At 41.6% G+C, this 16,870-nt stretch overlaps 1 protein-coding gene across 7 annotated transcripts in view; it reads right to left on the bottom strand.

Annotated features, from left to right (window-relative positions):
- The window catches only part of LOC143973780 (uncharacterized), a 183,197-nt gene that overhangs the window by 58,143 nt on the left and 108,184 nt on the right, over positions 1-16,870 (bottom strand). For all 7 annotated transcript variants that reach the window (XM_077474635.1, XM_077474638.1, XM_077474632.1 and 4 more), the window contains 3 exons: positions 16,724-16,782; positions 10,288-10,433; positions 7,187-7,249 (listed from right to left, as the gene is read on the bottom strand). In XM_077474635.1, the coding sequence (XP_077330761.1) occupies positions 7,187-7,249; positions 10,288-10,433; positions 16,724-16,782 (268 nt within the window). The remainder of the gene's footprint in view (positions 1-7,186; positions 7,250-10,287; positions 10,434-16,723; positions 16,783-16,870) is intronic.

The following is a 16,870-nucleotide window of genomic DNA, read 5'->3' as shown; positions in this document are numbered from 1 at the left end:
CTGAATGAATAAGGAGCCAGCAGCTACTTTAATTACACACAGTGCCTATTTACCAGTTATTGGAGGTGAGAGGCTGGGGGAAATAGGTGGTGCACTCTTTAAGCACTGAAGTTTGCAGTGGATTGTCACTTTTGGGAAATGATTTCTACACTTTCTGCATGAACTTTATTTTTGCAAGTTTATCAGTCATCAGTGCACGTTTTATTTATGGACAATCACTTGTTTATATTGAATATTTATATTTAATCACTGGATTGATTTTTTCACGTACTTGCACTTTTATATATATTTTTTGTACGTTCTTTTGCATTTGGAATATTTATGCAGATATAATTCTTTTTTGCACTATATATGCTGTATTTATCATGTAGTGGATAGTATTTTATTTGCACTATATTTTTATTTTTATTTTCTATTTTGGTAATATTACTCATTGTATATATATAAACACTTTTAGGTAGCGCCGCATTTTTATTTATATTTACTTTACTCACTTTCGGTGCTGAGATCACTGTTTTTATGCTGGCTGCTTCCTGTGCATAGTAATTTGTACTCATTCAATATTTAATATTTTGTATTCATTTAGTCTTCCTATGAATTATTAGGTGAAGCGCACTAGTTTTCCTTTATAGAGGCAATCAAATACCACCAAAAGAAAGCTCTATTTGTGGGGAAAAAAATACATCAATTTTGTTTGGGAGCCACGTCGCATGACCACGCAATTGTCAGTTAAAGTGCCGAATCGCAAAAAGTGGTCTGGTCTTAAGCCAGCAAAATGGTCCGGTCTGAAAGTGGTTAAACAATAGGAAAAAAATACCAAATAGCAACTTGAAACATTAATAACACAGTTATTGGGGGCGTGGCCGGCGCGTGACTGAAATGGCGACTTACAGCGGCTACGAGCGGACCCCAGCCTTTTTAACTACTTCGTTCGGCAGTGCGAACACCCGCTGTATGTCGTTGAAACGAAAGGAGACCAGGCTTCCCCGCAAACTGACGGCCTTTATGTATCAGCCGTCTGCGCGGCGAGGCCAAGATGGCGCCGCGGCGGGTGAACATGTTACCACAGCGGAACATCCCAGTCGTCTTCAAGGGAGAAACGACCGCTCTGATACAAACGACACGCGGGTAAGTCCCTGAGCATCAGGGAATGATTTACGTTCTCCTCCCGGGTCTCCTTCCTCACACAGCCCTGCTAAAAGTAAAATGAGGATGGATGCCTCAGAAACAAACCAGAAAGGAGACAATAGAACAGGGCTGTCCTATGGCCTACCATTACAGAGCCCTCAAACGGATGCCATTGCTTCCTTTCCCACAGTAGGCCAGGCTGTTATGGACACTACCCTCAAGGAAATGCTTATGTCCCTCCGCAGCTCCTTACAGTCAGACATAATGTCGGTCCTGCAGGGTTTTGGCAATAATCTGGCAATATTGGATAACAGAGTCACCCATATAGAATCTAATGCTGACGCCATGACTGCCACCATAAACGACATAATTGATTCACAAGAAGCACAGGCCCAGGAAACAAAATGGTTAACTGATAAACTGGCAAATTTGGAGGACAGAGCCCGCCGCAATAATTTTAAAATCCGTGGGGTCCCGGAATCAGTACAAAATACTGAACTTCCTGCCTTTGCGAAAGGCCTAATCAAATCGGTACTCCCAGAAGCTAAAAATATGGAACTGCTTGTGGACCGTATTCATAGATTACCAAAACCTGCTTTTTTGCCTGATACCACTCCCAGAGATGTCATTCTCAGAGTGCACTTTTTTCATATTAAGGAGCAATTTATGCAGAAAGTGAGGGCTATGCCAACGTTACCTGAACCTTATACTCACCTCCAAATCTTCGCCGACCTCTCCCAGCACACCCTGAGCAGACGTAGGCAACTGAACAACATTACTAAAACCAAATCCAATACCAATGGATTGCTCCTGCCAAAATATCCATCAATCATGCTGGATCAAAGCATGTGGTCTCCTCAGTCGAACAAGGGCTGCATATGTTGCGAGCGTGGGCCATTATCCCATCCAATACTGATCTGGTTTCAATGGATCAAAGCAACACGGGTTCCATAATAACCCATCCTCTTCCACAGAGAGGAAATAGGAGCGCACTGCCTCATTAATTGGCTGCGGTACCATATCTTATTAGGGCCGATTGGATGTGACTCCTGATCACACTCGGTCGTATTAGACTGTTACCCCCCTCCAGGGTCTTTTTTTTTTCTTCCGGACACCGGAGTGTCGTTCCAGTACCCTGAGAACTGTTTTTTGTTCTAATCTCACCTTTTTATACCCCAAGTATCACTCTCTCCCTGTTGCTCTAATAACCAACCCCTGGGGAGCTCCTCAGTCTCGTTCCCTATTTTTTTCTTTGTTTCTCTCTTTTTTGTTTGCTTTTCTTCTCCCTCATCCCCTACAGGTATTCAAGTTCCACTGCTGGTTTCTCATCCTAAGGACTACCTCTGCAACCCTTCTCGGAACCGCACACGCAGATTGATAGACGATCTCTCCTCAACGACATATATTGACCAGTTTCTTGCGCACGAAGCGGACATCGTCCTCATCTCTGAAGTAAGCGACGGTATTCCTACTTTCAGTTACAACAGCTATCCCTCAAGCTCACACCATGACAATAACCATTGTTACAATTAATGCTAAGGGTCTGAACCATCCCGCCAAAAGAGCCTCCTTATGGGCTCTAGCTAAACAAACCAAATGCGACATATTATGTGCACAAGAGACACACTTCCTAGCCAGTAACCCCCCCTCCTGCACCAACAGAAACTTTGCTACCATCTACACAGCCAATGCGGATCAAAAAAAAAAGGGAGTGCTCATAGCCATTAACAACTCCTTGACTTTCCGACAAGACCAATGTTTTCTTGACTCAGGAGGACGGTATATTATTCTGAAATGTTATATTAATGATGCCCCTTACACTATAGTCAATGTATATGTCCCCAATACACATCAATCTCGTTTCCTATGAAAGTTACATAAAAAAGTTAAGGAAATTCAACATGACGCTATTGTATGGTGTGGTGACTTCAACTGCACCCCTGATCCTATCCTAGATGCATCATCTCACACCACAAGGAAACGTCCTGAACTAATGCATGGATGGCGATGCATCCACGCAGACGAAAAAGACTTCACATTTTTCTCTCCTTGTCACAATTCATATTCCCGTATAGACCTTTTTCTCACAGATGAATGGACTCTGCAGAAAATATCTGCTTCAAATATACATCTGACCACCTGGTCTGACCACTCCCCTGTAAGCTTGACCATTGAGGATACCACTAAATGTAATCCAACTTATTTATGGAGATTGAACACCAGGATACTGCAATCCCCACAACATGCACAGGTTCTACAGGACAATCTAATGTCATTCTTTGAAAATAACACTGGCTCAGTGACTGACCCTCATATTCTTTGGTTAGTGCATAAAGCATATATGCGCGGTCTTTTTATTCAACTAGGGGCTAGAGATAAGAGGCAAAGGAGGCAGCGAATGAACACCTTATTGACAAACATCCAAACTACTGATCTCCTTAACAAGCACACTCCCACACAAGCACTTAAGGCTAAACTCATTGCCCTCAGATTAGAACTCAGGGCCTTATTGATTGAAACCCATGACAAACACCAAAAACGATTAAAAATGAGATTTTATGCGGAAAGTAATAAGCCAGGCAAACTGCTCTCCCATCAAATTAAGGGATACTCCACTAAGTTCCGTATTCCTTACGTCCATCACCCACATACCAGTGTCAAACTGACTGATCCACAAGCCATCGCAAACGCCTTTAGCACCTATTATAGTGCTCTCTATAACTTGAAAGATAACCAAGACCAACCAACATCCCTACAAATCAAAGCATTTTTAGATACAACTTGTTTGCCTAGCCTATCTCCCTCCCAACTAACTGAACTAAATGCACCCTTCACGGTAGCAGAAATTACTCATGCCATCCAATCCTTACCTAACAACAAAGCACCCGGGCCTGATGGCTTTGTGGGTGAATATTTTAAACAATTTCACCATATTCTCACCAAACATATTACTCCAGTGTTTAATTCGGCTGCCTCCTCGGCCTCTCTTCCACATGAAATGTTGAAAGCTTTAATCATAACAATTCCGAAGCCAGGGAAGGAACCCACCTCCACACAAAATTTTCGTCCTATATCCCTACTAAACCATGATGTAAAACTCTTTGCTAAAGTAATAGCTAATAGATTGAATGATATTATGCCACAACTGATACACCCTGACCAGTCAGGATTTATTAAAGGCCGCCAAACGTCTGACGCAACCCGACGTATGGTCAACATAATCCATCATGCGGTGGCCCATCGGATGCCTTCTCTGCTTCTATCCTTGGATGCAGAGAAGGCATTCGATCGGGTCCACTGGCAATACCTAAAACAAGCATTGGAAAAATTTGGTTTCCAGGGTCATATATTAATGGCTATTTTGGCCTTGTATTCTACCCCCTCAGCACAAGTTTATTGCTCATTCATGTTATCCACTGAGTTTAACATATCCAATGGCACCCGTCAAGGATGCCCCCTTTCGCCACTAATCTTCGATCTGTTAATTGAACCCCTCGCGGCTAAAGTGCGATCCCACACACTTATATCGGGAGTTCCAATTGCCGATAAAGAACACAAGATTAGCCTCTTTGCTGATGACGTGATCTTCACGTTGACTAATCCCTCTTCTTCCCTGGCTTCTGTGCAAAGCTTACTGGATGATTTTAGTTGTGTATCGTATTATAAGGTGAACGTGACAAAGTCTTTCATATTACCTTTAGCCTTGCCTCAACCAATCCAACAACACTTGCGCAACAAATATCAATATGCATGGTCATCAAACTCCCTCACCTATCTGGGCACTGCCCTTACGTCCAACCCTACTGCCTTATATAAAGCGAATTTTGTTCCATTCTTAACTAAACTTCCCGCAGACCTTGCCAATATTTCTAAGCTCACCCTCTCCGCATCAGGCAGACTCGCAGCATTTAAGATGCTCCAACTCCCCCAACTACTTTATTTATTCCGAGCTCTACCCATACCTCTACCATCCTCCTTTTTCACACAAATACAATCCTTGCTCCGTTAATATGTCTGGCAAGATAAAAAACCTCGAATAGCACGACATCTTCTTACAAAACACAGAAGGATAGGGGGCATGGGTTACATAGATATTAAACATTACTATTACACAGCAATTTTAGCTCAACTTAAAGCTTGGTTCATCTCTGACCCAAATAATCACTGGAGCAATATGGAAGCTTCTCAAATCCTGGGCAAACACTTAGGAAATTGGGTTTTATCCGCACCTAAAATTAGGAAGACAGATCACCGTCTATCCCCAACCATTAAGGCATCCTTGGCAGCATTTAATTATCTATTCGATCACTTACCTACCACAGCCCCTACCTGCGAAATTCCTCTCCCCATAGAGACGCTACACTTACTGATAGCGGATTTACAGACCTCCACTTGGCGGGACAAAGGTATATCCCACATCTCAGACTTATACGACACTGATAACGGATATTTACTCCCATTCACCTCCTTACAAGAAAAATTCTCATTGCCAACCACGGACTATTTCAAATATGTCCAAATATCACATTGCCTCCTGAATACTCCCTCTCTCCGACGTACCCTACCGACAGTGGCTTGGCACTACCTATCAAAACAATCCACATCGACCAAAGGTATCTCTCTCTTTTATGCTCTTCTAGATGATAAAAATAGCTTTGAGAAACTACCCCCTATGCTAAATTGGGAAAAAGATCTAAACTCCACATACACAACAATGGCACCACGCTCTACGCGCTACCTTCATAGCGACTAAATCAGCTAACCTTTGGGATCTCTCCCTCAAATGTAATCTTCGGTGGTACCTCACCCCTACACAAATTCACAGATTTAGTCCTTCCACCGATCCTAACTGCTGGAGACTCTGCGGTTCCCTAGGTACCTTATATCACATCTTGTGGGAATGCCCTAAATTGACTCAATTCTGGACAAACACTTTCCACCTCATATCAGATATCACACACATCGCCTCCCCCCCAACTCCTGAATTGGCACTCCTTAACATAGGAATTGATAAATACCCACGTAACCTTCAAACCATAATCACTCATATATGCCTGGCAGCAAGACTGATCATTGTACGTAACTGGAAATCCCCTGAACATTTATCTCACACAGAAGTCATCAAACTAACACATATACACGGCATGTATGAATGCATGTATGCATCGGCAGAAGGTTCCTTATCTAAACTGACACACAGATGGACAGTCTGGCTAGAATGGTATAACAGAACCAAGCCTTTACTTCACTGAGAGGCTCATCTTACTCAGATCCTTGCTTACCTGTACATTCCCTCCTCCCCCCCTCTCGTTTTTTTTTTTTTTTTTCTTCCTTTCTTCTCTTTTCTCTTTCTCTTCCTTTCCTCCCCACTATGTAATCTACTCATTACTATTGATTACTGCCAACAGGTTACCTCGAGTTATTTCCTAAGTTACTATTACTATTACTGTTCTGGATAATCCTTGGTTGAATCTATTTTATACTTACAGTTAGTAAAGATTACTGAAGCAACGTTCAAGGAAAATGTTTGTATTGCACATTGATCGTTCACATCGAAACTTTGATCGAGGTAGCGGATCCTCGCTCTTGGGCACAGTGTGATCCCATATGGGGTGCCGGGAACGAGGGACCGTTCCCCTTATATTTCAGTCTTTGTACTGTTATAGACCTACCCTTTCTCCACCAGTTTGTATTCCCTTTGTTATGTATGTATTCTGATTATATTAGTATTGTATTATCTATTGTCAACGACTCATTGTCAAGTATAATTCCTTACCTTGTATGCTACATACTTCTTGCTTAATAAAAATATATTGAAATTAAAAAAAAAAAATGCGTCACAATAAAACGTATCCTTTAAAAAAAAAAAAAAAAAAAAAAAAAAATAACACAGTTATTATTTTATTTTTTTATTTTTGTATATGTTAAACAAAATAGTTTATGGTGCTGTGCAGCAAAATAAGGGAGTCATTTTGGCACGCACAAAGTCATCAATTTTGCTTTTAAATTAAATTTGACGAAATGCATGTATTCCCAGTATCAGAAAATTCAAACTTACCCTCTTTTTTAGGTATATCATCTCTGGGTGTATAGTTGAAATCACTAAAACAGAATGGACCACCTAGAATAGAAGGTAAATTAGTTAGATGAATTCATTTCATTTATTATTGATACCTCACCTCATCATATTTTATTTTTTAGCCACATTTATCCCATTCTTATGCCCTGTACACACGGTCGGAAATTCTGATGGAAAAGGTCAGATCGGATTATGTTGTCGGAAAATCCAATTGTGTGTGGGCTCTATCGGACTTTTTCTGTCAGATTCCGACAGACAAAGTTCCATGCATGCTCAGAATAAACTAAGAGAAGAAAGCTATTGACTACTGGCCCATTTATAGTCCCGACGTACGTGTTTGACGTCACCTCGTTCAGAACGATCGGATTTTCCGACAACTTTGTGCGACCGTGTGAATGCAACACAAGTTTCGGATCAAGTCCTTAGGAAAAAATCTACTACTTTGAGGTGGAGTAAGAAATAGGGTATAAGTTTACGCCAACTCAATTGCAGAAAATTGCTAAACTTTATCCATATTTTCTCAATTAGCCCCAGGACCCAGGAGACACGCTATAAATTTCTCTCTTGATGGTATAAAACCCCTGTGTGGTTAGCCAGCATTTCCCCAGATGTGAATCCTAAATTCTGGAGAGGACGTTTCCCAAGAGGGCTCATTTCTGTACTTGTAGTGGTACTGCCCTAAGATCCAAAAACAGCACTCTAGATGCATGCATTCTGAAGCGTTATTTTTTACAGCTCACAGTACATTAGTGTGATGGTCAGCGGGAAGAATGCTCCTTACATTTGTAGTCATTGGGAGGAGTTACCCCCTTACAGATAGCTAATATAAGATCAATGGTGTCAGCGGGAACTTATTTGAGAGGTAGAAATTGCTCATTGCTCAAAGAACCTCAAGCAACCTCTGAAGGATCCCAAGCTGGTCTAGGGTTTAACTTTTTTTTATGACTTTCTGCTTGTACAATGGGATGGTATGGGATATAGAAGACTCACTGAATAGTAACAGGATGACACTCTGTACAAGACTGGGCTTCTCTGAACAATCTTTATGCCAGGAACTAAGAGAATTGACCAGAACTGAGACCCTGTAAGCCCTTGTACACATGGTCGGACATTCCGACAACCAAATCCGATGGATTTTGTCCGAAACTGGTGTTGCATACACATGGCCGGACAAAGTTGTCGGAAAATCCGATCGTTCAGAACGTGATGACATTATTTAGTTACGGCTAGTAGCCAATAGCTTTGGTCTAGGAATTTGATCTGAGCCTGCGTGGCCCTTTGTCCGATCGGAATTCTCTACAAACGATCGGAGAAAATCCGATCGGATCATGTTGTTGGACAATTTTATAGCCCAGCTCTAAAACTTTGTCGGACGGATATTCCGACAGAAACAGTCCGACGGAGCCCACACATGGTCGGATTATCCGACAACACGGTCGGACGTTTTCCGTCGGACTGTCCGACTGTGTGTACAAGGGCTAAGAGCTGTCTTAACCTCCCTGGCGGTATGATTCAGTCTGGTTTTAGGTGCTGAAATCTGTCCAATTATTTTGCATGGAAATTTGGTGTTTTATATTGTAGTCCTGTAATTCTTAGGAATAACTCTCTTAAATCTGTTCAAACCAGAGTCTAGCAGACATCCTGGGTATGATAAAGTTTTTTAATATAATAAATAATAATACAAATTATTCAATAATGTAATCAAATCCTAAAACACTGAAAAAGGGACACTTTTTGGTTGCTATGGACAGTCTCCAAATTCAGGCAGAAAAAACAGTATTTATAATATAAAAGTGCATGCAGGGCAATTCACAGACCACTAGCGACAAAGGGGGTGTGTAATTTTTAATACAGTACTGTAATCTGTAAGATTACAGTGCTGTGTGTGTTTTGTGTCTTTTTACTTTTTTGAATTTGCCGCCGTTCTCCGCTCCCATCGCAGGGAACGGAGCTCGGCGGCATTCGGCACTGTGAATCGAGCGGAGGACAACTCGATCGCACAGCGCGGAGGACATCGCTGGATCCAGGGGACAAGGTAAGTAACTCTCCCTGTGTCCTCCCTGCATCCAGCGATGCGATCCCGAGTCTGGCTCGGGGTTACCACTCCTGTTAGCAAAATCCCAACCCGAGCCAGACTCGGGATTACCGCTAAGGGGGTTAATAAGAAATGGCCTCTGCAATGTCTACTAAAACAAGACAGCTTAACACTCCTTCGTTTCTGTCAAACATCCCTATGTCAGGGAACACTTGCTCAGTTCCTTACCTTCCACTGGACACTGTTCAGTAAAGGAGGGGTTGACACTCACAATGCCACAGGACAGCTATACACTTTTCAGCTTCCACCCAGCACTCTTCATTGAGTTCCCCAAACCAGATCCTTAGGTGAAGGTACTTAGTTAGCTCCAAAGATACTTAGGAATAGCCCCCACAGCTCTACTATAGCTGAGAATTCGATGGACATCAGCAAAACTCTAGCAGAATTGCCATAAAGGGACAGCAGCCCCTTAGGTTGTGGAGATTCTCTAGCAGGACAAGAAGATGCCTGCTCCAGACCCCCCACTATTTATGTTTTCCCTAGTCACCTATTGGGAACACCTCCACAGGGATTGGCTGCAGCACAATAAATATTCAAGCTGTGCATTTGACTCTCCCCACCTTAAAAATCAACAGCTGCTCCAATGATTACAGAGGAGTAAAAAAAAAAAAAAAACATTTGCCTATCATCCAGCAGGCTGTCTAGGAGGGTGCTACATCAATTTATACTGTCTGCAAATGGCTCAAGAACTGTCTCTATGGCCTGTGACAGCTGTGCTGGAAAATCCCCAGGCTTTTCACAATCTTAGCAACAGCCCAAGCCCAACTCAATAGAAGTCATTGTTTCCATGCACTGCCCTGATGAGGACCTGCAGCCTGATGCTAGGACGGTCTTAAGTGAGGAATTTAATAGTAATATACACAGTAAATGTTTTATTTTTATTTATTTTTTAATTTCTCTATGGCTATCACTCTGACTCCTAGAATGTAGTCATCTGCATTTCCAAATGCCCCTTTTCCTTATGAAGACAAAAATTATTACTTACTGTCTGTGGTGCAGCTTTCATTCTGTTGAGCCTCCAGGTCTTCTTTTAGTTTTTCAATAACTTTTTCATATTGTTCAGTCAAAGAATCACTGCCGGCGTAGTCCAATTCTATGATCAACACATGGTCCACAATAAGACTTCCACTCCTAAAAAACGAATTGATCCGAAGGGCTTTATTTTACAATATACCACAAAAACAAAACCCAAGCTGAATTTGAGTCAGAACTATCAAACCTCCTATAGAAATTTAGCTACTTACCTTAGCAACATTTTTTATCATCTTTCAAAACATTGCAGCTCTTCTTGAATAAGGGTGAGCTGGGGGCGTGTTCAGATCCTAGTTCAAACCCATGTGCACTATCCCACCAAGAAGCTCTCACATGTACTATGCTAAATATGAGTAGCTATAATAGGCATCCTCCGCCCTGCAGCCGCACATATGAGGTCTGCCCGGAAAGTATCCAGTCACGTAATATGGAGAATAGAGACATTTATTGAAGAAGATGCAAGAATCATTGAACATAGGACAATAACTTCTCCGTCCCCGTCAAGGTAAGCACCTTAGGACCTCACACAAAATCTCAGACACAGAAGTTTATGGAATCACCAGATCAGCTTCTGGTTCTTGCACTGCCAGTCGCCAAGCTTTGTTGATTGCACCTGGTATACGTTCAACATTCCCAAGTGTTCTGCATGTTCTGCTTTTTGCAGGCCTTCCAGAACATTGATCACTTTCAATAGATTCTCAACCATCTTTGAAGTGTTTGAGCCACACTTTTATTTGCACTGCCCTCATTTCATTATCCCCAAAAGCAGTGGTAGCTAGGGCAAACAACCCCCCCCCCCCCCTCCAAGGTCAGCTATCACCCCTCCACGGTTATGGCGCCGTGGCTTCCTTGGCTTCTGCTCCCAGCCAACCCGATCTGCCTCCTGTCCTGATTGGCCAGGAGGAGAAGCCGGAAGACAATAGAGAATATTGATTGTGACAAGTGGATGGGTTTGGAGCACACTCATAGAAATTAGAAACCTATGAGTCCGGTGCCCCACATGCAAACTAGGGTGTGCCCCTGCGCCCCTTATGGACTGGCCCCTCCTGCCCAAAAGTCATTTGGATAGTTTATGATTGCCATTGTATATTTGACAGCTTCCTGGAGGCACTTACTCACGTGGGTTCGGACTGAGATCCAAACATGCTCTAGCTAATCCCTATTCTTAAACAGACTTACCTGAAAGATGTAGGCTACAGGGCTTCTGTTCAACAGTTTCCAGTGCAGAAGACCAGTTACTATTGTTCCCTTCTTTTGACTGACTGGTCTTGCATCTGTCCTTGTAAATTTAACCATAGCATATAACGCCATTTTAAAACTTCCATCCTGATGATTTGACAGCAATTCGCACCCTCAGCCGTGTAAAGCAAACAATTAGCAATCACTGATTTTGCGACACCATTTTTAAAAAATGTTTTTCAATTAAAATAAAAAAAGATATTATATAGTACTTACCTGCTCTGTGCAATGGTATTGCAGAGTGGTCCCTTATTTCCTCTTCTGGAGTCCCCCATCCCCTCGGGCACTCTCCGCTCCTCCTCTCCTATGTGTGCACTCATACCAAGCCGTGTGCTATGGGATCACATGTGCAAGCACAGTCCCAAGCAAGGCTGTTTGCATCCATAAACACACATGTGGTTTGACCACTCCCCTTGTTTCCTCCTCCCAGGATTTGATTGACAGCAGCAGGTGCCAATGACTGACACTGCTATCAATGCAGCCTGTGAGAGCAGGGAGAGGGTAGAGAAGAACTGCAGCCAGGCACAGCCCTGAATCGAGACAGGAGCCTGGTAAGTGTTAGGCAGGGGGTGGGGGAAACAGGAAGTGGAAGGTTGTTTACCTTAAAAGGGTTGTAAACCCTCATGTTTTTTCAACTTAATGCATGCTATGCATTAAGGCAAAAAACACCTGGCAGTGACTGCCCCCCAGCCCACCCGTTTTACTTACCTGAGCCCTGGAACTTCATCCGGCAGGAGCTGAGAACCCTCTGCCCAGGGTGCTCGGGTCTTGATTGGACAAATGATAGCAGCGCTCCTTTTGCCGTCAATCAAATCCAATGACGTGGGCACCGGGGGGAAGGGCCGAATCATACATTCGCCGGCTATGGCCGGTGAATGATGAACTTGGGAACATGTGCAAAAGGTAACTGCCCGGGAGGGCGCTTCTCCTAGGGGGTTATCTGATGTGAGGAGAAGTCGCCGGAGGACCCCAGAAGAAGAGGTTCGGGGCCACTCTGTGCAAAATGAGCTGCACAGTGGAGGTAAGCATGACATGTTTGTATATATTGTGAGGGGTTAGCTCGGCAGCGGGTGTGTGTGACCCCCTGGATGGGTTCACAACACAAAATCAGGCACAGCAGACAGCGTTGTAGGTGCAAAAAAACAAAAGATGCGGTTTATTTATGCTCCATGCAGTGAAACATATAACAGCCAAACAAAAAATAAAACATGAAAATAAATCCTGGTCAGCTTGACCTCTAATTACACACTTAGATTCCCTATCTAACAACTGAGTGCAGCCTTGTGCTGCACCAGTCCCTGTCTCTGTTGTAGAGGTTTGCCACACAGGCGTTAACTCACCGCACAGAACAGGTGTCACACTCTCCAGTCTATACAACACAAAACTGGTTCCAGGATGGAGCATCACCCTAAGCATGCTGGGGTTTTTTGTAGAGGTCTTAATGAGCCCACTTACTTCAGCTGGGCTCATTAACTCTTCCCCTCTAGTTGTACAAGTCTGCATAAAGCCTGAATCTAGGGCATACATATTTCCCATCCTGGATACAACCAGGTGACTTTACCTGCGTGCTGCCACAATATATTTTTTTTTAATAAACAAAGCTTTACAATCAATTAGATGCATAGAAAAATATAGATTGGAATTAGATGCTTGAAATAGATGCCACTGTGCAATATCCAAATAAAACTGAATAGGTAGTCACCAGCACTCTGGTGACTACTTTAGACAATTCATTATGAAATTATGAACATATAGTGTTTAAGGTACTAAAGACAAATAGGCTGGTAATTTTCCAAGGGAATTTACACCAAATAAAATAAAATAAAATACAGTGGGGCTGTCATGAATAATATATACACTATATTATCAAAAGTATTGGGACACCTGCCTTTACACACACATGAACTTTAATGAAATCCCAGTCGAAAGCCTCATACACACAATCAGACTTTGTACAAACTTTCCAGTGGATTTTTGTACAAAGGGTGTCGGCTGTGAACTTGTATTGCATACACACAACAGGACTTTTTCAGACAACTTTCACTAAATCATGTGGTTTTTCTGCTCTTTACTGCCACCTTTGGTCAACTTCTGTATTATTGTCTGATCTTTTGCATTGGTTTTGAGCATTCGTGTTTGTACTTTGTACAAAAGTCCTATGGTTTTCTGTACACATGATCGGACTTTGCTCCACTGGACTTTGTTCCACGGAAAGTTTGTCCGTTCGCACAGCCAATAAAATGAAAGACAAGATGTCTTTGATAACGCCCCGGAGGAGGGACGAAACGCGCCAACGAACTAACCAGTCACACTGAACGAGCAACGATCGCGGAAGTCCTTTCTGAGTGTTTGCTCTTATTTCTCCGCTTTTGTAAGTAGCGCCATAGTGCGCTGCATTTTACACTGTTTAATGGTGTTTCACCGTATATTTTTCTATCTCTTTTTTTACCGGTAGAGTGTGGCATTCTTATATCAAGTACCCATCAAATGTTTTACCTTTGGAACTTTTACATCATTAATATTGGGGCTGTTTTACTTGCTTTTACCCTTGGACTGAAAAGTTGAGGACAATTCTTGTTTGATGAGTGTGGTCTCCTAAGGCAGATACACTTTTTTCTCACTATATGAATTTTGGATCCATACCGATGACATTTGGTTAACACTAATATTTTTAGGAATTTCATTAATTTTATATATTTTCAGAATTTGTTCATATACTTACAAATGTTCTGTTTTATTTGCTAACGCTGCTCTCACATGTTTATCATATTTAAAGGTATAGCACTTTTTAATTTAGCAACATTTAATTTATCATCATTTATTCACTTGTTTATCACTTTAGCGCCAGTTTTGTGTTTTACATATTTTTAACACTGATCACTGTAATAATGTCACTGGTTCCCAAAAATATGTCAAAAGTGTCAGTTAGTGTCCGATATGTCTGCCTCAATATCGCAGTCCCGCTATAAGTCGCTAATCGCCACCACTACTAGTAACAGAAAATAAATAAATATAAATGCCATAAATCTATATCCTATTTTGTAGACGCTATAACTTTTGCTCAAACCAATCAATATACGCTTAATGTTTTTTTTTGTTTTTTTTTTACCAAAAACATGTAACGGAATATATATTTGCCTAAACTAATGAAGAATTTTTTTTTATTGGATATGTTTTATAGCAAAAAGTAAAAAAATGTTGTTGTTTTTTTAGCATCTCCCCGTTCTCCCTCTCTGTTAGACGATCGTGGATATCCTACCCATGGAGCTCCCGGCCGGTGTGCACATGATGGCATGGCAGAAAATTCAAAGGGACATACAGGTACGGCCATTTGCGCAGCCGTGCCATTCTGCCGATGTACATCGGCGTGTGGCGGTCGGGAACCAGTTATGCTGCAAAGGCAGTGGACAGGGGTGTACAAAATAAAGCATCATGGCCATGACAAGAATTAAACCCCTTGTCTCTTAAAGTGGATGTAAACCCAATTCATGAAATTTGAGCTCTTATCTTTATGCAAAGAGCTGAGTATCGTGGCTTTCTCCTGCTCCGTTCTTCTGTTATCAGCATGCTAACCTCTGACAAGTTCTCTGACACAGGAGATAAAACCAGCCTTAATTTTGTGTCAGGGTAGGTGCTATATAGGTCAGGACAGCTCTCAAAGTCTCTGCCTATCTGGGGAGGGGGGTGTTCTTTTCCTCCAATCAGCTGCCTCCCAGTGTAATTCCGCATTGCACTGCTACTGCTGAATGAGGAAGTGGAAATTTTAACAGAATGTGCACTTTCCAAACAGTATATAAAGCTGAAAACAGCAGATATACATGTAAAATGTATGTAGGGAGATTTGTTTCATCCCTGTGTACAATCTGAGGCTGGTGACTTCACTGGGTATATGTGAGGGTTTACATCCATTTTAAGTGATCGGAGCCAAGATGCACCAAGACATGTGCAAAACATGCGGTTTTGGTACGTGGTGTAGGTTCCTGGTGTCAAAACAGACAGCATGGAGGCAATATAATGCCTTTTCACCGCCTGTCAAAATGCCCTCTGGAAAGTGATCCACCATGGCTTGATCTTCAGAGGGATAATGCTAGTGTACATGAGCTCTAACCTTTACAGTACAGTGAGGTGTCAATTGGTGGGTCCCAGCTATAAAATCAGGGAATGTTAGACCACAATAACAAAGTGAAGCTAAATTAGAGAGGGGCACAGATAAGACTTTTTGTTGGCCAATAACATCAGGCATCTTGTGGTTTCTGCTTTTAAGCAAGACATTTTTCATTTGATATTGGTTTACCTAGATAATAGACATGTGCATTTGTTTTCGTCCGAATGCATTTTCATCCGAATTTCGGGTATTTTTTATATCGTTTTAACAAACGATAACGAACGTGCAGAATCCAAACACCGAAAGATGCGACATAAACAAATGCTTTATTTTTGTTTTCGTTGTGAGTGACAACAGTTCGATATAGATAGGAGATTCGACATGACACTGAAAATAGCGATCTGTGTCCATCGAACATGTGGTCAAATGTGCCTAACCTTAACTCTATTAGTCCAAGATTATTCTACATAGAGAGAAAAGATTCAACATTATAGAGACAATAGCAAAAAAAGGTTGAATGTGCCTAATCTAACTCTATTAGTCCAAAATTATTCGACATAGAGAGAAAAGATTCGTCATGAAGATTCGACAAAGCAGTCGCCGCCAGCGGATCAAATGCTATAGAAGAATTCTAATGTTGGTTGACTAGTAATAATAATTTATAAATATAATTATTACTAGTGTCATACAACATTAGAATTCTACTATAGCTTGTAGGTGGAATATTTGACCGGAAATGTACGATTGCGGCGTCGTACAGTTTAGCTGCTCCGTCAGATCTTCTTAGAACATTCGACAGACACCATAAGCCTTCAATGACAGATCTGACCTTAATTATTTCGGATTTTCAGACGAGTGCATTTTTTAACGAAACAATATAAATAAAAAAAACAAATTTCGAGAGTAATTAAATAAATAAAATTTTCAGATGAAAACGAAATTCCGAAATAAAATATTTCAGTGTGCACATGTCTACTAGATAGTGGCTAATATAAAAGTAAGCAGCTTGTAAAAAAAATAAAAATAAATAAAAAAGAAGACTTACGTTACATTTGTAATGGTAACACCCTTGTAACCTGGTACATCTATATACATCTCATCTGCCTGTGAAGAGAGAAGACATTTATAGAGCACACAATCTTGCACAAATGAACAATATGTCACATACCCTTTTCTATTCAAGTGCGATATC

Source organism: Lithobates pipiens, unplaced genomic scaffold (genome assembly GCF_037356315.1).
Source record: "Lithobates pipiens isolate NorthernLeopardFrog02 unplaced genomic scaffold, aLitPip1_a1.2 Scaffold_98, whole genome shotgun sequence".
NCBI lineage: Eukaryota > Metazoa > Chordata > Amphibia > Anura > Ranidae > Lithobates > Lithobates pipiens.
Note: the sequence above shows the minus strand (reverse complement) of the source record. Positions and strands in the feature narration are given on the sequence as shown.